The sequence below is a fragment of the Crinia signifera genome, chromosome 5, assembly GCF_055691185.1.
Source record: "Crinia signifera chromosome 5, ASM5569118v1, whole genome shotgun sequence".
NCBI classification, from domain to species: Eukaryota; Metazoa; Chordata; class Amphibia; order Anura; family Myobatrachidae; genus Crinia; species Crinia signifera.
This window is the reverse complement of record NC_139221.1, coordinates 32100822-32128002: the sequence shown is the minus strand read 5'-3', so window position 1 is coordinate 32128002 and position 27181 is coordinate 32100822. Positions and strand designations below refer to the sequence as shown.

General features: G+C 45.5%; 1 protein-coding gene across 1 annotated transcript in view; it reads right to left on the bottom strand.

The window, feature by feature from the left end:
• The window catches only part of NCALD (neurocalcin delta), an 83081-nt gene that overhangs the window by 14492 nt on the left and 41408 nt on the right, over nucleotides 1–27181 (bottom strand). Inside the window, exon 2 of the mRNA XM_083186963.1 lies at nucleotides 907–1303. Within this exon, the coding sequence (XP_083043089.1) occupies nucleotides 907–1284 (378 nt within the window). The 5' untranslated portion in view covers nucleotides 1285–1303. The remainder of the gene's footprint in view (nucleotides 1–906; nucleotides 1304–27181) is intronic.

Genomic DNA, 27181 nt, shown 5'->3' with positions numbered 1-27181 from the left:
TTACTGGGGTGCGGTCACAGCTGTTTGGGGTAAATGTAAGGAGCTTGGAGAAGTGGTATCTATCCCCATAAAGAACATTGGGGTAGATCTATTAAACCTGGAGAAGAGATAAACTGTGGATAAAGTGGCGATAAGGTAAAATGAGATAAAGCACCGGCCAATGAACGGTGTTTGAAAATGACAGATGGGAGTTGATTGGCTGTTGCTTTATCTCCACTTTATCTCTGCTCCAGGCTTAATACATCTGCCCCAATAATTGCAAGGTGATAATGCACCAGCCAATCAGCTCAGAACTGTCAATTTACATATTGGTGCTGATTGGCTGGTGCATTATCACCTAGCACATAATGTTCTTTGTGGGATTCTCCAAGCTTCAAACATTTACCCCTGTCAATTTTTTTGGTACTTCTTGGCGGCCACAGCTTACGCTACTGAAATTACATAGTGTAAACCATGCCACCATCTATCACCTGTAGTAAAGTTGTGGCGAGCGTAGCGAGCCCGCGAGGGGACAATAGTGCTATTCTGAAAGCCGCTAACATCACTGGCGTAAGCTGTGGCCGCAAAGATGAGGAAGTACCTTTTTATTTTTTACATATTACATCTGGTTAAAAGGTGTTAATTTATTAAGCAGTGAAAAGAGAGGAGACGTGACTGGTGAAGTCGCCTGTAGCAACCATCAGTATTGAGGTAACTTTTACCAGGTACAATCTAAGATGGTGATTGGTTGGTTGGGGCAACATCTCCACTGGTTCACTCTTTTCACTGCTTGATATGTCAACCCCAAAACTTGTTTAATTCAGGGTGCAGAAATGCCTTGTCCCATTTAGGTTTCTCTTTATAGTCAGAATATATTTCCGAGGCACATGTTGAATTGGCAACACTACTGTAAGCGTGACAACATACCTGTACTATTTCCAGCATTTCCGACTTGCTGATATAGCCGTTCCCATCCAGGTCATACATGCTGAAGGCCCACTTCAGCTTCTGTTCCAGCTTCCCCCTGGACGTCACGCTTAACGCGATAATAAATTCTCTAAAATCAATTGTCCCGTCACCGTTCGCATCAAACGTGCGGAATACATGTTCTGCAAATTTCGAAGCGTCCCCGTACGGGAAAAAATTCCCGTATATTTTCTTAAACTCCTCCATGGTTAAATGTCCGCTTGGGCAGTCTCTCAAGAACCCTTTGTACCACTCCTGGATCTCGTGCTCTGTAAAGTCCGTGCTTTCTAGTAGGTCCTGCATGACCTCAGGACGTAGCTTGCTGTTCTGTTTCCCCATGTTGGCGTGTGGTGTTCAACTTGAGGGAAAAAAAGAGAGAGAGCTGTAAATATTTCGCAAAATACAAATAGAGATAATATTAAAGACACTTTTTGGGTACAGTAATGTTTTATGGGGTATTCAATTGTTATATCGGGGCCCCAGCTCCTGTCGCACTATTCAATTGTATGTTTGTGCCTTTGGATGTACAAAAATAGCGCATTTTACATGTCTAGATAATTTTGGGGGGGACTTGTGCGATAACTAATGGGTGCACAGTAACTTGCACCCAGGACAACTAAATATTGACTGACCTTTTTGACGGAAGCAATTGAATCACCCCCCTATAAGTTTACATATAAATTAAATCTGTATAGAATCGTTCATTACCTCTACAGAAATGCAATACATTGATAAATGACAACTTTAAATAAACTATTTCTATATTATGTACCTGACAAATCGGATGTACAATGTCACACCTGGGTGGGTTTACAACAAGATTCAGAAAAATGGCCCCGGCATTGAATAGGTTGAATGCTAATTCGACCTATTCAATGTCGGGTCAGTTTTTCCGAGTGTTGAAAAAGTTTCCAACAGTCGGAAAGTCCGTTAATCGTGTAAAACAGCTGTAGATTCCACAATCTAGCAACTGTTTTTGACATTGCAGATTCGACTTTAAGCAAATAATTGGTCGAGATTGAATACCCCCTAGTCACAATTAGAAAAATACTATTAAACGCAAGTGAATAATTGCTAAAAAAAAATAAAATAAAATAAAAAAACTTTAAAATCAGTATCGGTTTAGAAGTGAAAAAAAAAAAAAAGACAGACCTGCCTGCCAGGCCCTAACACACATCTACCACAGGGTGGTGACAGCTACAAGAAAATACAATTCCAGCCGATCATGGGTGGGCTACATGTATAAGGCACAAAATGCAATAATGGCAAGAACATTGATTTAGAGAATAATAAAAGGTTAAAGTATAATTGTATTAGAAACTAGCAGCTGGTATTTTATTACATTTCTGTAATAAGACAAAGTACAGAGTCAATAATGCAGAGGGAGACAGCATATAACCGGTATGGGTCACAGAGTCAACAGTAAAAACGTGAAAAACCATTTCACTGTCAACCTTCCCTAATGCTTGTGTCAACCTTTCGACCTTTTTTTATTTGTCGACCTAGCAACCTTATCCCATATATCCAAGAGTAAATGCAGCCAGTGATGTAAAAACAAACCGCTAAAACACTAACTAGGCCATTGCATCATACAAGCATGGGATAAGCAGAATGGGTACTTGTGAGTTATCCGGACGCCCGATTTCTAAATCGGGTCGGATCGGGACATCGCATCGCATCGCATGCGACCATCGGATGCGATGCGATGCGATGACCCGATTTTTCCATAGGAATCAATGTTAAAATGGACTGAGTCCATTTTAACATGGAATTCAATGGCAAAAAGGGGTCCTTTTCATACCCCTACTATCCAAGTGGGCATGGAGTTGGATATAAACCTGTGGCGAGCGTAGCGAGCCACCGAGCCCGAAGCGTGGCGAGCGTAGCGAGCCCCGCGAGGGGACACGGAATACCGTTCGCTCGCCACGCTTCGGGCTCGGTGGCTCGCTACGCTCGCCACAGGTTTATATCCAACTCCATGCCCACTTGGATAGTAGGGGTATGAAAAGGACCCCTTTTTCCCATTGAATTCCATGTTAAAATGGACTCAGTCCATTTTAACATTGATTCCTATGGAAAAATCGGGTCATCGCATCCGATGGTCGCATGCGATGCGATGCGATATCGCATCGCATCGCATCTGATTGTATGCCTTAACTTAAGGCATACAATCAAAAAATCGGGCGTCCAGATAACTCACAAGTACCGCAGAATGTCTACATACATATGGGAATGTAGAGGTAGACTTACGAACTGACCGTATTGTGACGACATTAATGAATGGTGGTTTTGACTGTTGGATTTAAAAGTATATTTAAATGTTAAACAAGCATGAATCAGCATTTATTATAATTCCCTTTTTGAATCCACTGGCCACAGCCACCAAATTTCCCTTGCCTTGAATAAAACCAACAGTTAGTAAATCCTCAGTCTGAGCAATGCATCCTGTTCTATGGATACAATGGGACGAAGACAACCATACAAAGCATTCACTAAATAAATTACAATGAGGAGAATAGGCCAGGTTACAGCTATAGAAAGTTATTCAGGTCTGTGTCAGTAGCATATGTGCTTGTATTATGCTAGCTATTATGTTCCCTATGTTTTATACATTTTGCGTGGTTGTGAAATATGCATTTGATATTCAGGGGTCTCTAATTGCAGTCAAAAATTTGCAGGGTGGGAAAAAAACGGGGGTTTTTCACAATCATTTTTTTTCTTGCTATCCAATAAGCATTTAAAAAGTTCAGAGTCTATGTATTTTTGCGGCCGTGATCCGCATCAAAGATGGACGCTGATCTTGGATTTGGGTTCGCCTGCCTGAGGCAGACTAAACAAAATCCCCAGTGAGAGCCTGTATTAGAGTTACTGTACCAAATGGGCTATCATGGGCAAACTTATCAGTAGTGTTTCCCAGAAGCCTCTGCTATTTTATAGGCCATGAAAGCCCAATTCTATTATTTTCACTTCTTACGTGATCCATTTCTAGCAACACACAAATTACACAATTGTGCTTTAGTACAATTGTGTATTTGTGTGTTGCTATCTCTGGAAAGGAACAGATGATTTTCTTTCCCCAAGCAGCTGCTTTTATAGTAGGACTCCTCTTGTATCGCCTGGGAATCATTACCTATTGGTAATCATTTTTTGCGATCCATTTCGGCGTGGATGGTACGGTGAATGTATGCAATGTCTGGGTGCAAGCCAATATACTGGAGAAACAGAATAATGAACACTTGTATATAACATGGGAGATCTTGCCAAGTAATTCTGGTCTAATACATGTTAAGTACCGTTCATCGTACAGCTAAATAAAGGTGGCTGTAATTAGGATACAAGAATGCCGAGTGTCTGCTTCTCAGCCTCGCTGTATAAATAATACAGTTCCAAACTGCTGCAAACCCTCCGTTACACATGATTGCAGGGAAGAGACTGTATAGGTCTAGTGTCACTGACATCCAAATGACGTACATGAGATTTATTTTAGCAGTATACCAGAGGTCAATAAACTGAGTATCCAGGTCATAATGATGACTACATTAGATTCCAAAAAGAAAAAAACGCTTTACTAATCAAAATATAAAAGTTTCTGGTATTTAAGCATTATGGGGGGAATTCAATTGAAGACACAGGGTGCTTCAGCATTTAAACGCCAGCAACTGTGCCGCATCTCCGACCCTTTGCCTATCTAAATACACTGTTATGTTGCAGCGAACACTTTTGTGCGATATTAAACTGCCACCAAGTACAGCTGGGCGGATTTATCCATCTGCGATAAAATTTCCCCCTATTGGTGGACTGAATAATTTCCAAGCACTGACTAGGTTGGGTATGTCCAGGGAGGTGTACTTATAGGTACAAATGTGAGTAACTGAAGTCTCCTATAGCAGAGGAAGTGGTGGCAGGTAGGGGTGACCATGAAAGTGTTTACCACTGACAGTGTTATCAGTGCTATCCAGCAATGGTCGGGAACCATTGAAGAAAGCTACTGAACCACCAATGTAGATTTCTGCTGTAGGTCACAGGAAGGCATTGAGTCAATCAGGGAAGAGGAGGTTCTAAGTAATGTGACAGGGGAGTAGGGCTTAACCATCTTTGCCATCAATGGCATGGAACCATCAGACCCAGTGTCGTAACTAGAAATATTGTGCACACCCTCCGCCAAAAAAAATAACCCCCTTACATTTATTAGAATTTGTTTATTAGAATTTGTTTACCTAAATGCTCATTGCCAGGGGTTTCATGCTCATTGGCAGTGGTTACATGCTTCTTGGTAGTGATATACGCTACCCAGTAGGACCTCTAGCCTTTATATATCTGTCCAGTAGGACCTCTGTCTCTGCCATGGAGACATTTTCAGCAGCTCCCACAAGGACGGCCAGACCCATGAGACCATGCGCTCCTACACAGCTAACTCCCCCAAGCCACCGCTTGGCCTGCAGTGCCATTGTTATGCCATTGTCAGATTTCAAATGCAGAACCACTGAAAATGTGCTGCTAACCACCATTCGTTTATTATATAAAAGTCTCAAAAGAGTCACGAGAAGAACAACTCCTGTCTAAATTGAAGGAGAGAATATACTGAAAACCTGGCAAGATTCTATTTCTGAGGCAGAGCCGTAGAAGTGCTTTCCCCGGCTTTATAGAGGCAGTTATTATTTGCATTTTAAATACTAGTAAACCACATGTAAAAGGTTTCCCTTTAGGGCACTTTCACACAAGAGCTTTCTCACGTTCCATTCCATTTGGGAAACCACTGGGGAAAAATCCCTGCATTCCTGCACGGCAGATTCATTCATCTTTATACTGTGCTGCCAATGGTGTGGAGAGGAGATCACGGGAAAATGATGCTGACATCACGTCTCTCAGTAGCTTGAGGCTCGTGCATTTCATCTCCGCGTGGACAACACATGAGGCATGGCACAGACATTCTCTTGGGTTAGGTTACACTTGCTTGCATGGGCATGCCATAGACAGCAGTGGTACTTAAATAAATGCCATTAAATGCATCCTGCTATAAAAACACTGTCTCCCATCTACATTTTTTTTTACGTTCCTAAAATAATAAGTAAAAACAAACTCTCTTAGTGATGTTACCAAAAAACCCGGTTTCCATGGCTATAAAAAATGGTAACGTAGGAGAATATGTTAATTGTTGGTTCCTTCATAAAACTTAATATTGGCCTCTCAATAAAGTGTTATTTCTCCCATAATTATAAGGTGTCTTGTCTAAAGCGTACCAGACACCTTATAGAAGGGGGTTCTCAAACTCGGTCCTCAGGACACAGTTCACGGTTTCCAGGTCATCCTGCAGGTGCACAGGTGCATTTATTACTCATTGACACATTTTTAAAAGATTCACAAGTGGATCTAATAATTTCACTTGTGATTATAAGGAGACATGCATGTGTGGGATCCTGAGGACCAAGTTTAAGAACCTGTGCCTTGGCGGTTTCTGTCCAAACAACCAGCAAATTCGCTGGTTGGTTTAAAAAATCTGGTTATGGCTGTAAGTAAAAACGACAATGGGCCATTTGCTCCCAAACACAGGGAAAGGCACAAAAACGGTCATCCAGAAAAACTAGTTAAATTAATTTGCTTTAACCAATTTACAGTATCTGAATGACCTTTTTATCCTTTATAGCTAAGTAGCTTAAAGACACTATTCCGCATAGGCTTTTACTTGAAATACCACGTGAACCACCTTTTCTGTTGCCATAACAACTGGCGCTTTGCATCACATGATGTTAGCAGTTTTCTTCGAGTGCGACTACTTCCATTTCTGTAGATATTTCAACGCTAGTAAAAAGGTGCAATGGCGTAATGCGCCTGCGATGACAGTCAGTGGGTCGGTGGCCTTAAAAGACGTCACTCTCGTTCCCTGTGGGTATTACAGATTCACTCCAATAAGCTTCCTGTACATATGCTGTCAATCTGATTTGTGCTAATGCCTCTGGGATAACAGCCTAGCAGGTGTCTTATATCTCATTCACAACACTCCAAGACCTAATCAGCCTTGCAGCTATTTCCATATTTCATACTCCAGCTCTCAGGCTGGTTACCCAGCGAGCAGGCACAGAAGTAGGAGCGTGCACATTGCTACAAGGCTAACGGCGCCTCCATTCGTGGCTACAAATACGGCTAATACACTTATTTGATTTTTATTATTTATTTTTATTTTATTTCTTTGCAAGTTAATTTCATAAATGAGTAGATCGATTATTGCAGGATAGGAGGGCAATTTCCATATTTCATAACAAGGAATCCAAATTAGTGTCCCGCTTCGCTCGCCATGCTTCGAAATTACCGTTCGCATTCGTGGATGGTAAAGTACAGAAAAAGTGCCCCAAAAAAGAAAAGAAAAAAATTCAGCCAAAAAGACACGTCGACAGTTGTCGCCCATGTGGTGTCAACTTTATGACTTCTGACACCATCATTTTAATATAACTGTGCCCACACTTGGGGCTGTATGTTGTCAGAGGTGTAATTACATAGCCCCCCAACTGTACCAAACGCTGGGATGTTGGGAGGCATTTGACCTAACGAACCATAAACGATCGGGACACCTACAACGTCACACGCATACATGTCTCCTTTTCAGAGGTGTCCGTTTCCCATTCATTGTTGGGTAGGGCCAAATGAATGTCTGTGGAGGGGACCCAGGGAAGCGGATTCATGGGGGACCCTCCCCAACTTACAAAAAGAAATGCTGTGCTTTCTCACCGCCCATTTTTGTTTTGTATTGTGCCGTCGCCCGCTCTAAGGGGTAAATTTACAAAGATGGGAGATCTGTTGACGATAGGATGTTGCCCATAGCAACTAATTAGATTCTATTTATTTATTACCACTTTCTGGAAGCCAATAGATATAATATGGTTGCTATGGGCAACATCTCATCTTCAACAGAACTCTGGAAAATTACCCCTAAGCCTTGTATCCTGCACTGACAACGGGCAACATTGCAGTCTTATCATACCCCTTTCACACCAGAAAATGCAGGGACCCACCCGGGAATATGGCCCAGGAATCATGCCGGGCCATTCCTGGGTTGGCCCCTTTCACACCAGAAAAGTCCCTGCATTTTCTGGTGTGTGAAGGGGGCGGGGAGGAGGCAGGCAATCAGCTGGATGGCGGTGGAGGCGGGCAGGAGGTGTGTAGAATACTCACCCCGGTTGCTGGTCCTCCATGCAGGACAGGGATGCACACGGGCGGCGGGTGCAAATGATGGTACAGCCGGTGGATGAAGATGACGCAGCTCTCCGGTACTCTCACTGCCGCCGGAGAGCTGCGTCATCTTCATCCGCCGCCTGTCCCGTCATTTGCACGCGCCGCCTGTGTGGATCCCCGGCCGAAAAGCACACCGAGGACCGGCAACACGGGTAAGTATCCCCTACCCCATTCACAACGGCCAGGTCCCCGGGTTAAACCCGGGAACAACCCTGCTCCATAGCAGGGTTGAAATCCCGGCAATTTTTGCCGGGATTTTGGCAAGGGAACCTTTCACACCTGCGCTAGTCGCGGGTTGTTCCCGGGCCCAACCTGGGAAATTATGCTTGTGTGAATGGGGTAATATTTACCCCCATAATGATGGCGGGAACTGGGCCTGGGAAGAAGCAGCACTGGTGAGTAGAGGCTCGGGTCAGGATCTAGTAAAAGTGTCTATGACCGGTATTATTGTGGCAATGGTTGCCTAGTTGATGTCCCGGATGTTGGGAGACACAGTAAATAGGTTTATCACTGATCACCAGCGGAGTGCATGTACAGAACCTATACAACTAATACCTCTTTCACACCGCCCAAATAACCTGGGCTCTAATTGGGTTGTTGCTGGATCGATCCGAGTCTCTGTGCGGTGTAAAAGGGCCATTTGAAAAAACCCGGGTCCAATAACCTGGGCTCTAATTGGGTTGTTGCTGGATCGATCCGAGTCTCTGTGCTGTGTAAAAGGGCCATTTGAAAAAACCCGGGTCCAGCAACCCGGCATTCCGACCTGGGTTAAAATAAGGGTTAATCCCGGGTCTGACCCGGGTTGCTTGGCAGTGTGCACGGACCCTTGTGCAAATCCCAGGTGCGACCCAGCATTTGCGATATGAAAGGGGTATAATAGAGGTAAACTCAGACTGTCCATTTGTGTATGAAGAACATGAAATGTTGAACATTACATACAAATTAAAATTCTGTTAACGGTAAAATAAATTAAATGCCTATAAAACCATATTAGCAGAGATGAAAAACATGGTTTTACAATTTTGTGCAAATTGAGCAAAAGTTGAATTAAAAGTTACAATCAACATTTAGAACTGAAATTAATGAAATAATTCTGCTAAGGTAGGTAGATCTGTAAAAGATAAATGTCAGGATTCTGGTCGACTTACTAAGCAGCGTAAATTTGCCGCTTAGTGAGCCATCTAACCTCTGCAGTACGAGTGCACTTTGGTTCCGCTTACTTAACCAGTATGATCTATGGCTTTGCAAAAAAAAATGGACTCCATGTTTTTTTGTTTGTCTGGAGTCTGAATAAGGAATACACAAAGTCTTGGTAAAGAAGCGTGTGCTGAACAGTGTACTACAGGCTAATACTTATCATTAAGAAGGAAGAATGAGTTTACAAGCGTGTCACATTCACATTAGAATTCCATGCTGAAGGCTGCATTCCCACCCTTTATTAGCTTTCAGTATATAAATACAGGGGGCTACGCTGGCTCAGTCACACTGGTGGTATAAGCGGACAGCAGCAGTGCTGGCTCTCTCTCTGTCTCAGCTACTTTCCCTATTTGCTGTGCTAAGAGAAGCAAGCACCCGCGTTTCAATAATGTAGTGTCCTTAGGTGTCTTATGAGGCTGATGCACCAAATAAAACTATAGAAAAAAATTGTATTAAATATTGCAAGTAAATGGAGTCAGATGGGGGCGCTGTCATCGGACGGCTGCAATGCGGGGACAGAAAGTGAAGTAGCCCATGTGTTATTCTCTGCGCAAGACCTGTTAGCTGATACTGGCCCGTTTAAACAACTTTCTGATTACAACCTCAGGAAATAATTTGGTTGATGGCCCTCTCCCAATATAGCGGTGACACATTCATACCAGAATGTCTGGCGCCTGCTAACATGTCACATCCAATACACTTGGCTACTTGCCAACTGCTCAGCGTTTTAATAAAGTGCTACAGAGGGTACTTTTTACCTGCCACTTTAATAGGTATCACCAGTCTACTGATAATCCGGACAGTAATTAAACGCATCCAAAATGAGAACCTGGAAATGTTCCAGTGAATGATGGGGGTTCCCTCCAGTAAGTAAAGGCATCCAGAGAGAGGACCTGGAAATGTCCCACTGAATGATCATTGTTCCCTGCAGTAAGTAAAGGCATCCAGAAAGAGAACCTGGAAATGTTCTACTGAATGATCGGGGTTCCCTCCAGTAAGTAAAAGCATCCAGAGAGAGAACCTGGAAATGTTCCACTGACTGATCAGGGTTCCCTGCAGTAAGTAAAAGGCATCCAGAGAGAGAACCTGGAAATGTTCTACTGAATGATCAGGGTTCCCTGCAGTAAGTAAATGGCATCCAGAGAGAGAACCTGGACATGTTCCACTTAATGAGCGGGGTTCCCTGCAGTAAGTAAAAGGCATCCAGAGAGAGAACCTGGAAAATGTTCCACTGAACGATCGGGGTTCCCTGCAGTAAGTAAAAAGCATCCAGAGAGAGAACCTGGAAATGTTCTACTGAATGATCGGGGTTCCCTGCAGTAAGTAAAAGGCATCCAGAGAGAGAACCTGGAAATGTTCTACTGAATGATCAGGGTTCCCTGCAGTAAGTAAAAGGCATCCAGAGAGAGAACCTGGAAATGTTCTACTGAATGATCGGGGTTCCCTGCAGTAAGTAAAAGGCATCCAGAGAGAACCTGGAAATGTTCTACTGAATGATCGGGGTTCCCTCCAGTAAGTAAAGGCATCCAGAGAGAGAACCTGGAAATGTTCTACTGAATGATCAGGGTTCCCTGTAGTACAGATGGAGCATCTCTTATTCAGCCACCAGCCTCCTCTATCCAACGGAAGGGGACGCACGTGCACACAAGAGACTCACGCCCCGTTCCGACGGAGCTCTATGTCACCGCTTACCCCCCCCTGTAACTGCCCATCTCCCTGAAGTGGAGCCGCCGGCGAGCGCAGGGGATGCTCGTGCATCCCCGTCGGATGGAGCACCTCTCCACCAGCGTATACCAGCGCAGGAAATCTGGCAATTCCCAGCACTGTATAAAAGGAGCTCCATCTGTAAGTAAAGGCATCCACAAAGAGAACCTGGAAATGTTCTACTGAATGATCGGGGTTCCCTCCAGTAAGTAAAGGCATCCAGAGAGAGAACCTGGAAATGTTCTACTGAATGATCAGGGTTCCCTGTAGTACAGATGGAGCATCTCTTATTCAGCCGCCAGCCTCCTCTATCCAACGGAAGGGGACGCACGCGCACACAAGAGACTCACGCCCCATTCCGACGGAGCTGTATGTCACCGCTTACCCCCCCCCCTGTAACTGCCCATCTCCCTGAAGTGGAGCCTCCGGCGAGCGCAGGGGATGCTCGTGCATCCCTGTCGGATGGAGCGCCTCTCCACCAGCGTAGGAAATCTGGCGATTCCCAGCACTGTATAAAAGGAGCTCCATCTGTAAGTAAAGGCATCCACAAAGAGAACCTGGAAATGTTCCACTGTCACTTTTTCAGCGATCAAATTACATAACAAATGTTTAAATTGCTTGTATTTGACAGCAGCTATGATGCGATTCACAGTCCTGTGCGCATCGGACCAGAGCCTGCAAGCCGCACTGCCTGCAGAAGCAAGGAAGTTCCCAGGAGGCAGAAAAAAAGAAAAAGAAAAAAACTGCATGCACTATGTACACAAGTTACACAAGGTAGAATCTTCTAGGTACAACTCACTCTCTCTTGAAACAGGAGGTAAAAAATAAATAAATAAACCCATCTGACAAAAGAGATAAAGACTTTTGGCGGCATTATGGTCATGAACCAGTTATATATTTTAAGCTTCTCCATTTCCAAACTGTGCACAATGTGTGAGGTCAGTGGCTGACCGGTAATGTGAGAGTGCACGTGTGTGGCCCGTTCTCCAGCCTGCCAGGTGCAGGACTGACCATTCATGTTGGTGGCCAACCTGCTCACATATTAGTCTGTTGAGCAGTTGTGCGGAATAAATGCATGGCAGTGCGATTGGGCGGCTTTACACATCATGGGCAATGTTCCCTCTAATTTTACGAAGGCTGTGTGCGGCAAAAGATTTTGGCTGTGCAACTTTGGAAGGAAATGTAAATTTTTGTGCGTCACTTATATATAACTGGAAAATGACGTTAAGCATTTGTGTTAACTATACTTCAAAATGATATTAAACATTTAAACATTCAAAACACAGCACAGTAGTTAATGGGTGAAACACACATTAATTGAGTCCACAACTGCAAAAAGGGACCACTGCTACTTTGTGCGCTCTGTTGTAATGTCTGTGCGCATGCTCGTTGAGTTGTCTGCGCACGCACATGCGCACAGCTTAGAGGGAACACTGATCATGGGTCCATTCTACAGTCACAGAATCCACTTAATCTAGGAGAGACCTCCTATAATGTACACATAGATGCTGACTGTGGTTGCGATAACTGCATGAGAGTAATTGTGGCAGCAACCTAAAAGGTGTAACTGGATTGAATTTATATGTATCGCTTTCTGGGGGTCATTCAGACCTGATTGTAGTGGGGTGATTTAGTAGAGCCCAGCAATCACATAGCCACTGCCGTGCCAGAGTGAAACCCTGCCCTGTGCAAGGCTGCGAATGGTTTTGCAAAAATCACGCTGAAATGGTCCGGTTACCATGCCCAAACGCCGGCTTCCATTTTTTTCTTTGTATTTATATAACAAATGTGAGGGACACTGGCATTTTTAGCCAATATTTTTATCTCTCCCAGAGATGTTGGCACTCAAAGGGTTAACAGAGCTTGCAGTAATACGAAGTAGCAATCTGGATAGATACAGGTGTTAGTATAGGGGGAGGAACCATAACAGAAGATTTGCAGCACCACCTTGGTGATACATGGAAGTGTTTTCCTTAGACGCATGCACTGTACATGTGAGCTGCGGGTTACACCATCGGCTGTATGAATATTCATGTAGTATGAGTCACCGGCTGCAGCCCAGCATTTTCCTGAGGAAATCCAGCAGTCATTACTAGGAGAACGTTCCACAAAAGCAACACAATTGTCTGTGATGCAATCAGCCCTGTTCTCTGTGTTACAATAACAGATCGCAAACTAACCGTCTTACTGTATAAACTGGTGACCGAAGCCGCAAGATCAGACAACTAATGCCCTTGTGGGTGGGTGGTTGCCTATATGTGTGCACGTGTAATTAAATCTGCAGCTGCTACAGAATCTCTTGGGGTAGGGGGGGGGGGGGGGGGGTTGCTGTGTCAGTGCCTTGCTGTCAATACCAACTGTATAGAGAAGGCATGAGGAAACCTTGGCCCTCCAGCTGTTGTTAATTAGCATGCCCTTCTACAGTTTTGCTATTTGGCAATGCTAAAACTGTTGCAGGGCATGCTGGGATGTGTAGCTCCATAACAGCTGGAGGGCCACAGGATCCCCATCACTGGTATAGAGCAAAATCTCACCAGTGAAAGGAAAATACAGCAGCGCCAACTATCAGGGTTATTAAAAGGTATGCATTTAAATGTATTCATTTATTTTCCTTTTCATCCCATGAAAATATTCAAGGATGAGGATATAAAAATAATGTTGCTGTATGACCTTGCCTACTTTATATAATGCTGCAGAACAGTTACCATTGTTAGACTTCTCTTGTCCACCTCTGTGATAGGGTAGAGGTAATGTCAGCAATGTCGGTGCAATGCTGGACAATCTCCTCTTGGACTGATGTGCGCGTCTTTAAACTAAGTGCAGTCATCGTAATTCATGGTTTTCTCTTCCGTTAGCAACCTCTCCTTCTGCTCCGGTATGATATAATTGGGGACAAGGTTCCAAAAACACCAAATATACTGTATATATGCAGACAACCTGATAAGAGAGATCAAATATTACTAATGGGCGTATTCGATTAGCTGTGAAGTTCGTCACGCTTTGTGGCCTATTAGGGTAAAACCTTGCTTATTTTTGTTGAAAATTCAAAAGGGTGTGAGATGAGCACACAAAGAAATGTTTTACCAACCATAACAAATACGGAGGGACCCTCCCCCTATTTCTAAACTGCATATCCCCTACCGTAGGTACTGTGCAATAAAAACAAAGACATCTTTGAGGCTACAACTCGTTATAGATGGTTTTAAATTGGAGAAAGTCATGTTTAACCAATCTACGGTCTTCCTCTGGAACTCAGATAGCACTGCGGCTATATTATGCAGCCCTAATTAAACCAGTGGATTATATAACCAAGACTTTCTAAAATAATGATCACCATTCAGTATTAGTCAGCCTTTGTCCTATTTCTGCAGTACTATATGTACTGCACCTGCATATAGATCCTCAAATGAAATTTATTTTCCATATTTAAAAAAAAAACAATTCTTGAAATTGTTTTCCATTCAGTTATAAGGCCAGATTTTTTGTTCATGTGTATTTTAACATATAATACATTATCCTATGACCATGGGATTTTCTCTGATCGGAGCAGTATCCTGGGACCGTAGAGGCTGATGAACACACAGCTGCGTCCCCGGTAATCTGTAACTGGATTGAACTACTGACGTGTATGCCATAATTATCCACTTATTTTCCCAAATGAATGACACATGACATTGATAAATATCTATCATCTCTTCAGCGTTTAACGGATTCGATATTCCGCCGAAATATTCCCGGTCTGACTTCTGCGCGGTGGGTAGATGGCAGGGGAAACTGTAATGAAGTCCGGATTATTCTAATCCCGTGTGTAATGGATAATAAGGCTATTTTATCTAGGAAGATTAAGACGTGGGAATATATAAAATGAAATCTGCCCTGGTTATGGATATTTAGGAGTTTCCAGAGACACCTTTAAAAGAATACGCATTTTAGCTCTGCTTCCAAAGTACGAATGATGAACAATTAAACATGATCTCCGAGACCATGAATTGCTCCCCGCTGTGCAAACATGTCCGTGACTGCAGGCAGGAGGAACGCACCTGGCCCTGTACAGCTGGCACGTGCAGATGTCTCTCTCAGTTATTCTGGCTAGAAAATCTCCAGACCCTTTAGCAGAACCCCTCGCACGCTCTGCTCCCAAATCAATTTACCGCTGCAATTACCTGTGCCGGACTTAATAAGCAATGCACTTCACACTAATGACTTCATTCAGCGCAAGTTAATGCAAATTCAAATTAGGTTGGAAGTTCAAAAACAGAGCATTAACTATCCTTTTAATAGGTCACGTTCCAATGTTGGTAACAAGTTCTTTTAATGCTCGAAATCTGGGCTTCAAAGTGAAAGGAAAAGCATGGAAGTACGTTGTTCCTTGAAATGTCAACTGAAATTACACAAATGATTTCTTTTGCCTGGTCAATTTCTAGTGTACTAATTTAAGTCCCATACACACTAAGCGATATTTGAAACAATATCGCTGATGTACAGAGCGGGGACAGGATGATATCTTTCAGGGTATATGTACTATATAGTTTGCATGGGAGTTCAAAGGAAATTGTTAACGATATTGATCATGGAGCATAACGTCTAGTGCAGAGGTTCCCAATCTTTTTTCTCTCCCGTACCCCTTGATTAGACATTTCATTTAGGAGTACCCCCTCCTGTCAATTTGAAATATCCACAGTGTTTACTAGTGGCGTGGAAGTGAGCGGTATGCGTGTCCTTATATTAAGGAGTAGCGGAGGAGTAGTATGTGGTCAGGAATCGGGACCCTCTGTGTCTGGCCGCTGGCTGTGTACTGTCTCCGGTAGCGGAGGAGTAGTGTGCGGTCAGGAATCTGGTCCCTCTGTGTCTGGCCGCTGGCTGTGTACTGTCTCCGGTAGCGGAGGAGTAGTGTGCGGTCAGGAATCGGGACCCGCTGTGTCTGGCCGCTGGCTGTGTACTGTCACTGGTAGTGGAGGAGTAGTGTGCGGTCAGGAATCGGGACTCGCTGTGTCTGGCCGCTGGCTGTGTACTGTCTCCGGTAGCGGAGGAGTAGTGTGCGGTCAGGAATCGGGACCCGCTGTGTCTGGCCGCTGGCTGTGTACTGTCTCCGGTAGCGGAGGAGTAGTGTGCGGTCAGGAATCGGGCCCCCTGTGCCTGGCCGCTGGCTGTGTACTGTCTCCGGTAGCGGAGGAGTAGTGTGCGGTCAGGAATCGGGACCCGCTGTGTCTGGCCGCTGGCTGTGTACGGTCTCCGGTAGCGGAGGAGTAGTGTACGGTCAGGAATCTGGCCCCTCTGTGTCTGGCCGCTGGTTGTGTAATGTCTCTGGTAGCGGAGGAGTAGTGTACGGTCAGGAATCGGGCCCCCTGTGCCTGGCCGCTGGCTGTGTACGGTCTCCGGTAGCGGAGGAGTAGTAAGCGGTCAGGAATCGGGTCCCTCTGTGTCTGGCCGCTGGCTGTGTACGGTCTCCGGTAGCGGAGGAGTAGTAAGCGGTCAGGAATCAGGTCCCTCTGTGTCTGGCCGCTGGCTGTGTACGGTCTCCGGTAGCGGAGGAGTAGTAAGCGGTCAGGAATCAGGTCCCTCTGTGTCTGGCCGCTGGCTGTGTACGGTCTCCGGTAGCGGAGGAGTAGTGTGCGGTCAGGAATCAGGCCCCTCTGTGTCTGGCCGCTGGCTGTGTACGGTCTCCGGTAGGGGAGGAGTAGTGTGCGGTCAGGGATCGGGACCCTCTGTGTCTGGCCGCTGGCTGTGTACTGTCTCCGGGGATCCTGCCAATGCCTGTAGGATTGATATTGCTGCTTGCTCCACCCGTGTCAGTGCGGGCCAGATGAACGCTGATGTCTGAGGTCAACGTGGGTAGCTGCAAGTGGATTGCTGGTTGAGCAAAAGCACGAGGAGATGCTGATGACGATGCAGATGAAACCGCAAGTGACACAACATAGTTCATCTTCACAGCAATGGGAGACTTCTGCCAACAGAAGACGACTGCTTCTTCCACCATTACCAATATTTTGAAGTACCCCTGGTTGGAACCGCTGGTCTAGTGCAGTGGTTCTTAACCGTGGTCCATACAGCATTACAAGTGAAATAATTAGCTCCACCTGTGGATCTTTTAAAATATGTCAGCGTTAATGAGTAATGAACCCAACTGTGCACCCGCCAGGTGACCTGAAAAAGGCAAACTGTTGTGGGTACTTGAGAACCGAGGTTGGGAACCACTGATCACGTCTGTACACGGCTTAAGTAACATTTATGTCACATGCAACCAACACGGAAATATTGAAATATTAAATTGTAGCTAAAGGAAGACTTCATAACTCATTGCTTTGTTACTTTAGAACTAATGCAAACCAGACATTAACGTCCTGGTCTCTGTTCTAAGATCCATTTTCATTCCGCAGCATAACCTAATGTGGCCAAACCGGTCCCCGAAATCTACCAACAGCCCATGTTGTTGGCTCTGTAGTAATGACTGCACCTGGGCACCAACTAAGTGTTATGGAAAACGTGACCTGTTGGTAGATCTCGAGGACCAGTTTGGCCACCACTTAACTATATGGTTTGGCTTGGAAACTGGCATATGAAAGCTCAATCTCTACAAGCCAGTAGACTCCACTCAACCTTCAGAACGTTTATTGCAGAACTAAATCTATCACAATAGTCAACATTTAGCCTGGTACGGGTTCTCCCCACATCAAGCCACATAGTTGTTTAAAGAGGATGTAACACTAATGCGGAGTCTATTACAGGCAATTAGAATTCTAAAGGCCATCGCCAGAAGAATTACTCACATAATATAACTAAGCCTCTATGATTCTTCTGGAATCTTCTTCCCACTCTGCTCTGGCTCCAAGGATCTATTCTGGGCAAGTTTAACAGCAGAACATCATCCAGGCACTGGGGATTGGGAGACTAGCAAGGGAAGGAAGGGATAAGAGTAAACACAAATGGGAATGAAGCTAACCTTAAGGGACATATGTGTAGTATTCATTCTAGCACCCAATATCTTTGAAAACCCATGCAGTTCCTCATCCCTGTCTGGGGTGTCGCTGTCTACTGTAGTGCTTCTAGCATAGTGTGGTCTATATATCAGCACTGATATGCAAACCAGACCTGTGCTAGAAACACCACAGCAGAGAGCGACACCCCAGGCAGGGAACAGGAACTGCATGGGTTTTCAAAGATAGCGGGTGCTAGAATGAACACTAATATGGATGACAGGCTGTCAGTTTGCCAGCAATCATAATACCAATGCCAGCATCCTGAAGACAGGAATCCCAACAGGGGTCACGTAAGAATAGTTAGGCTGCGTGACCAGATCCTGCAGAACAGGATCCTCCCACTCCCGACCGCATTTCTGTGTGCAGGCTCCTTGCGGCGCAGCATTGCCACTGTGTGGCTGCTACCTTACCCTCCCAGTGCCACACCCTGACCCTTTCTAGCAACCTACCTCTAACCCTACCTTCTAGCAGCATGACCCTAGCACATTACTTTCACCCACAGCCTGACCCTAACCATTTGGGATACCGGTGTTGGTATAGTGAACGCCGGGATCCTGAACACAGGGAAACTGGCTTCACCCCAACCTTAAAACCCTCATAAATTCAGGCTATTTGTGTTTAGATTGTAGATTTACTGTAGCTCTTCTGACAAGAACTGTCCTTTGCAATTTGGGGATTTCCAGAGTCATGACATAGGGGCCCTTCTGTGCATATGCGACCAAAGCATGTGCGAGCACTGGGGACACTGGGATGGAGCCTACTGGATCCCTATCAGTAATACGGCAGAGAGAAGTCCATAAACTTCTATAAGGCAACAAATCTCTGGAAAGTCTTACGTTCCGGAACTTGATGCATTTGGGAATGTAGTCAAACCTCTGAAAACTCTATTTGCAGTGGTTTTGACCAGAGCCAAATGCATCAAGCTTAAAAAAAAAAAAGTGGAGAGTTGTAAACAACCAGCTCCTACCTGCCATTTTTCAAACCCTGCCTGTAATATTGCAGTTAGGAGCTGATTGGCTGGCTGTTTATCACTCTCTACTGTATCACTTTTTGAAGCTTAGTGCATCTGGCCCTGTATGTTTTCCTGTAGGTTTATAGAGGGTACGCACTGTGAGATATGGTCTATTTTTCTATTCGAGTTCGCTTATAGAAGCAATATCGAATAGAAATCAAATGCTTTTATTAGCCTTCAATCCCAATGCGCGCTCCCCTGTAGTGAAAACTGAATAGAAAAAAGGTCTTGGCAGGCAAGGCTATCTAGTGGACATCTAATAGTACAGCGGTGGCCAACCCGTGGCTCGCGAGCCGCATGCGGCTCGCCCTCTTGTAATGTGCGGCTCCTGTGTAGGGACGTGCCCCGGTGCTGGGACAGCTCCCCTGCTCCCAGCACCGAAGCAGGGACAGGGAGAGACAGAGCTGTGTCCCCCATGGGACACAGCTTCCCCTAGCGCAGAGATCAGCTGTCTGATCCCTGCGCCGCTAATGAAGCGGCGAAGTGGCGGTGGATGGAGCGGGGTTTTGAATTTGGCGCCAATTCGGCTGCCAATTCAAAACGCCGCTCGCGGTGGTTTGAACCTCCGCCGCCCGGGAGCCAATTAGGGCTCCCGAATCGGCGGCCAATAGGAAACGGCCGCGGCGAGCCAATCAGCGCTCGCCGCACCGTACTGCGCCCCGCCCCCGGCGTCTGACATCAGACGCCACCGGGAGGGCGAAGAAGAAGACGACTCCACGCCGGCGGAGCGCTCCTGAAGACGCGAGAAGACGGCGCAGAAGACGACAGCGGGGAGAAGAGGTCCGGCGGCCGCTGAAGAGGCCAGAAGACGCCGGGGATCAAGACAGAAGATATCCGGCGCCTTCTGCAAGAAGAAAATAAGCGGTGCCGCCGCTGGCCAGAAGAAAGAAGATGGCGGCCGGAGAGGCCAGCTCGGGTGGGATGCAAAAGAGCTGACGAAGCTCTCCCCCCCCCCCCCCCCGCGGCCTCTCCCAACACCAGGAAGGGGCCTTTGGCCACCTACCCCCCATCCACCCTAGACCACCGGGTGTCGGGCACTAGGCCCGTGGGCATTCAGGCCCTTCCGGCCTGTGGGCGCATTAGTCGGGCTTTCTTGGCCCGTGGCTCATTTGTTTGTTGGGCCCTCCTGGCCCCTCAGAGTATAGGTGGGCCCTTTAGTTAGGAAGCTGGGCCCTCCAGCATATGATATTTGGCACTGTGCGGGCATATGATATTTGGCACTGTGGGGGCATATCTGGCACTGTGGGGCATATCTGGCACTGTGGGGCATATCTGGCACTGTGGGGCATATCTGGCACTGTGGGGCATATATGTGTGGCACTGGGGGCATACCTAGCACTGTGGGGGGCATAAAGTTTTGGTATGTAGCCACTCCCCCTTGTCTCATATAACCACGCTTCTGGCCATGGCCCTGTCCATGCCCCTTTTTGGCGTGCATGATGTTGGCTCTTTGGCTTGACTGCCGATATTTTTTGGCTCTTTACCTCTGACCAGTTGGCCACCTCTGTAATATTAGATAGTGCAAATCTAATGTGTTCACTGCTACATTTGATTCACTCCAAATTCGAATTCAATCTCCTGCCTGAAGGATTAGAAACACTAAGATCGAATAGCCAATTGAATAGTGAATCGAACGGAAAATAGTTCAAATCGAAAATGAGTAGAAGAAACTTCAGAACAGGTCAAAGAGGCCAAATTCAATCGAAAACTGAATGTGTATGCACTATAATTGGCTTCTGACAGAATATAACACTATGTACATGTAACATTGAAAATAGGCTGTAAAAGCTCCACTGGTGCAGGGACTTACTGTATGTGAAGGACTATTCTCTGTAAAGCGCTGAAAAATTATATAAAAAAAACTTATATGTACTAAAAATATATGTACTATATAAAACTTTTAATTAATGAATAATGTACAATAATAACTAAAATGTTAATCTTTCTCTTTCCCTTATTATGCATATCTCACAGTGCGTACCCTCTATTAGTATGCCACTAGAAATAGTGGGAGAAGGCCGATATAAAGTCTACTAGCACAAAAACAAATCCGGAACATAAAATTTACCTTAATCCAGTTTAAAGGTTTCGGGCAAAACCCACCCTTAATCCTTACATGTAAATTACCATGCTTCCTTAGCCAAGGCGATAACCACTTTTTATACTGTATTATCCCGGTGCTAATCTACCGTACAGTGATGAGGACACACTTCACCCATTAGCAGGATTTTCTGAACGCTGTACAATGCAGACACACCGAAGTTAAAAAGTTATTTTCCCTGTGTTATACGTTTCTGGAACATGACCATTTGGAGGACACAGAAGGGATTATTCTTTAGAAGTCCAAAGCAGCTGTTGTCTGGGGGCGAGAACATGGACATCAAAGCCGGTCTCCGAAGGGAGTTTCCACCCAGTGCACAGCCAAACGTATTCTTTTTTTGCAGCTAAACAAGTTCCAAGGTGCTCAAAGGAAACAGAGCGTAAAGGGGAACAAACGTCATACATCTAATTATAGGCATATATTATCATGGATAATTAAGGAATGGCATCTTCTATGTCTTTGTGGCCATTAAGCTTGTACTAATGGTGTAACATTAAAGCTGTTAAAAAAAAATTTGGAAAAAAAATGATTTTTTTTTTTTAGTATAAAAAACACCTCCGGTTGATATTTTAAAAAGATACAAAAAGAATTGTTCCTTTTAAGCGGATTCTAATGATTTAGAGTTTGCTATAATTCCGAACAATGCCTAACAAAGCTTTTGTAACCTGCGTCTCTTCACCTGCAATGGACCGGCAAGTCCCATTACAAACTGACATCAAGGTGGGAATCTCCGGGCCAAAAGAGGAAATTTAAATCTATTTCTAAAAAACAGCATTCCCCCCAAAATGTATATGCAATATTGCCTGTTTGCTGGCGCCATGAGGGGGCGTGGCAAAGCGTCGGCACATCATCGAAGGCGGGGGAGGAGACAACGCTTAGAGCTGGAGCTGCTCCAAGCACTGCTTCCTCCATAGTGTGAAGGGAAAACAGTCCCACTGGGCATCAGTGTTACCAGCGAGGCCTTCTGAGCTTGCTTGGCCAAAGGCCAGTTGATGCGCGAGCCGTTGGACGAGTTTGCATTACAAAGGCAACAGTATCTACAGATGGTGTTGCCAATCAGAAACAAGCTCTGATACTTTTTGGATTATCATGCGATCTATAAAGTAACTCTTCCAGATAGTCCTAAAGACTCGACACAAATCATTTATGTCTCCAATGACATCGCATGACAGCTACAGACTCCTATGATCACAACTGCAAAAATAATACAATTTGCAGTTTCTGGAAACTCATCCACCCTGTTAATGTAATCCTGTAAAGCAGATAAAGCTGACCCACAGGCCGCTGCGATTAAAGAGCGCATTAAGCATTTAGATGTCTGTAACTAATTTCATTTTTTACATCTTTACTGTAATTGTTGCATCACGCAGCAGCATTAGGTGGGAAATACGAATCGCTTCCATTTAAACTGTGAGAGGCTTCTAAAAATGATTTGCATTACTCACGTAACTAATGGGTTTTGAGGTTTCCATGCATTACCTTTAATCTGCTTTGAAATTGGTTTACATTGTTACAAGTGCCAGGAACATCGCCGTAATGAAGTATGGATGGAGTTTCCTGTGGCAGATACTCAGCGGAAGCCTACAACACACATAGGCCAGTAAGTGACAGAGGCAGGGGAGGAACAGTGAGGTCATTGCGGCTATGACCATTCTCTCCTTTGGCGCATTTCAACACTGGGTGTGTTTTGGAAAGGAGCACACACAAATATGCGCAATGCAGGGTTTTATGCATTCTGGGCGAGAGCAGTGATGTAATATAATTGTGTGCCGCAGGGGGATGCGCTGTCTTTTCCACTCTGATAATATTAATTTACACCAACTCAGAAGTGTAAGTTATCAGAACTCATTGGTGTGGATCAGGGATGAGTGCATCCAGAGCAATATGATAAAAAGGCGTCAGACACACAATATCCTCTTGTAATAAATCCCCATGTTCCGCTCTCATGGTTAGTATAAGCCAGAGAGGACAACTGGGTAATATTGCATCAGTTTTAGCATGGCCACATAGCAAAACTAATGCAAAGCATCCTGGGATGTGTAGTTCATTAACATCTGGAGGGCCGGTGTTGCCCAGCCCTGTTCTAGAGGGTGCTAAATAAATAAAGTAGTAGATTCTGATTGGGTGTAGTTCATCAACATCTGGAGCATGGGTCTTCAAACTGTGGCCCTCCAAATGTTGTGGAACTACATGTCCCAGCATGCCCTGACAGTTTTGGCATGCTCTTATAGGAAAAAAAAAGTGGCATTGCATGTTGTAACATGTAGTTTCACAACATCTGGAGGGCCACAGTTTGAAGACCCATGCTCCAGAAGATAGTAGACAGGATCTGATTAGTTGCCCATAGCAACATCGCATGTGAAGTCTAATTCACATCTTAGTAAATTTCCCCCCAATACATTTTTGCTATTGCGTGTTCGCTCAGGGGGACCGATGTTGAAGCACTGTGCGTGCGCATATAAGCTTACGCAGGGCTTCTGTGTCGGCACCTTCGGAGTCTTGTTTAGTGATGGAGGCTGGCAGGGAGCGTTCGCATGCGTTTTCTGGGTGTGCCCACAAAAACGCTGGGCGCCCCATGCAAACACAGGTGGGAACCTGCCTACTGGGGGCGGGTGGCTGACGTCACAGAACGTTAGCTACTCGCCCAGTTCTTGGACCAGGATGCCGCAAGTCTCAGTCAGCCGAGGCCAACTTACATTTGCGAGCACTGTAGAAATCATTCGATGGTCGGCGATTTCGGCCCCGCACGCCACCCTGAGAGATGGGTGTTAATGCAAAACCTCCATTTGCAGTGCGGTGGGGATATTCGCTGGGCGGCGGGCATTCGCACACCCGGCGGGTCAGCATTACATGGCTCTCTAAGCGGCAAAATACTGCTGCTTAGCAGTCAACCTGAACCCTATCGTCAGTGGCCACATCTAGGAGTATAGCGGCGGTTGAGCATATAGTCAGGATTAAGCTGCATGCACAGACAAATGAGGACATCATTAACGACCCCGGGGACCGTGCAGTGGTAACGATAGTGTGTGTACACACTGGACGATAAACACACAATTGTCATTATCGTGTGAAGTATTATCTAGCGTGGCAGACGTGTCGGTGGAGCAGGTGTATACTGACAGCAGGCATACAGCAAAGTACGCTATCCACATAAACTAAGTACAACACCAATACCCTATACCTCCCTCTATAGCCTTATGCCAAGAGGTCAGTCACCTTTACATACAATACAAGGGCGACACTCAGGAGAACGTTTTCCGACGCAGCGATTTATTGCATATCAGGCATCAGGTGCAACAACTGTTTCGCGTGGCAGCTCGTCCTCAGGGATACCTGTAGTATGAATGGGTGCCAGGTTGCATTGACCCAGCTAATGTGTTCACACTGCAGTGATCCAGGACAATCCCACTTTCATCTCCGCTCGCTACCACAATTGGAACGCTTCACACCGCACAATAACCCAGGATATTGCTGGCAGTGTGAAAGGTGTATTACATAATATATTGGTCCATAAATCGCATGTGGGGTTTGGAAAGCAATGTGTTTTTAAACATTGTGAACCTAATCGAGTCACTATGATGGGATAATTCAGACCTGATCGCTTGGCTGCTACTTTCCGGAGCCAAACGATCAGTTAACCACTGCCTCGCCATAGAGAAAACCCACCCCTGTGCACTGCAGTGAATGGTATCACAGCTGTGCGAATAACAGCAAATCCTTTCGCAATTAAGCAGTCATCGGTTGACCCTCCCCAGAGTAGCCTGTGACTTACTCAGTGCTGTGATGATCCATAGCAAATCCGGGGCCGGTGCCGACGGCTGAGTTCCTCCATTGTAACACCTGGGTCCACCTGCGTTTTTCTCCCACACTCCCTGAAAATGGCTGGGTGCCTCCCCCAAATGCTGACCACCTGTCAATCAGCCAGCATACGTCTGTTAAGAAAAGCTGACTCTGGCTTCCTTCGCACGGTGTGCTCGCGCATGTTCACTATGATCCACGTGCATGTGTTTTGATAATCGCTCGGGCTTGTGAATCCGCAGCCCAGCGAACAGCTCTGAATCGGACACACTCACATTAACCAAAGCAGACTGATTTGTGGGTAATAATCAGAATTTAAAATAACCCAGTGGTACCGGTTTCCTAGCACAGCGCCCACGATTTTAATCTTATGCCATCGTTTTGATCGCATCGCATGCGACCCGATTGCATGCAATGCGATCAGACACAATTTTTTTAATTGTACAGGCACCCTGATGGGTGATTACTATGTTAAATGCACCCCCATTGTTAACGCCACCCCCTCTATGAACGCCAACCCGAAGCGTGGCGAGCGCAGCGAGGGGCAGCGTTACGCATCCTCCGACCTTTTCATACCCCCACTATCCACGTCGGCGTGGAGTTGATTTTACATAGTGTGGCGAGCGCAGCGAGCCCCGTGAGGGGACGCGGATTACTTCACATGTATTCCGCGTCTCCTCGCCACACTATGTAAAATCAACTCCACGCCGACGTGGATAGTGGGGGTATGAAAAGGTCGTAGGATACGTACTGCTGCACTCGCCACGCTTCGGGTTGGCGTTGACAGTGGGGGTGGCGTTAACAATGGGGGTGCATTTAACAAAGTAATCACCCATCAGGGTGCCTGTACAATTAAAAATCGCATTGTAATGGCATGCGATGCGACGCGATATTAAAATTGTACAGTGCGGGTCTTAGGACCCGAAAATCGGGTCCCATCGCATACCTTAATTACTGGTATGCGATGGCATACAATGGGCACCATGCTAGGAAACAAGTACCAACCCAATTACACATAGTTGCCTACCCTCCTGCATTCTGCAGGGGTCTCCCTGACATAGCAGCAATCTCCCTCTCTCCCTCATTAGTCTAGCAATCTCCCTCATGTCACCTAGCCCACATTACACGGTTACATTTTCTTGGGGACAAAGGAATGAGAGACAGATACATTTACATTAAACCATCAGCACCATTTCCCAGCACTATAACAAGTATAGTAGCTGTTACTAACTGCTTGGGGGCTCATCTACATTTGTACTGTATATAAGTAATTTTAAAAGATTCCTCTCCGATATAGCAGCACACGCCCACGCTTCTAGGTGCCACGTTCACAATCTCTCCATATATGGAACTAGACACGCCCCCTTAATAGGGCGCTGTGCAAAATTCTATTACCAACTATAATCTCCCTGAAACTAGTTTTCAAAAGTAGGCAAGTATGCAGTTACAAGGTTAGAGAAGGGCTAACGAAGCCATGCATGTTTTATACAAATGATATATATATATATATATATATATATATATAAGTTGTCTAGGAAACAGACAGACAGAAACACAAGGATAACGAATGGGTACAATCGTTCGTCTGATAGCCCACACAAGAAACCTCTTTAACGCTTTAGTCACCCGTCACTATAAACCTTGTGTATGTGATAACTGCCGCAGGACCTTGCAGTGCTATCGGTGAGGAGTAAGTGACACTGGCGCACTTGGAATGTATATTCCTTACAACACCCTCTTGATTTCCTGGCACTATGCGAGGACTGCCTGCTATGTGCATCCTGTTACTCTATGGCAGGCTGGCACGCTGCATGAGGATGGCAGAGACGTCTGCAGATTCCATCTCCCAGGCAGCCCAACGTCTCTGTGCATCCCCGTGGTTCAGCTCTCCAGACTCTTCTTTCCAGACTAGAAGCAGGTCTTTGGGATTCTTGATTTATTAAATGCCTTTTAAAATTGGCGCAGTGGGAAATGTCACTGCAGTATCATTTTACGGGTCTTTTTGACACGTGTTATAGAGGTTTACTTGGGGTATTCCATTCTAACACTCTGCACACAGATCGGTGCAATTAATATTCCAGGCAACTCTGCCATATTTGCTTTAATGCAATTACCTGCCCATTAATGCTGACATATTTGAGGCCTCTCTCAGTTATACAGCTGGGGGGCCTAAAGCTTACACGTACAGAACCGATCCTGCCTCATTTTGTGACAGGAACA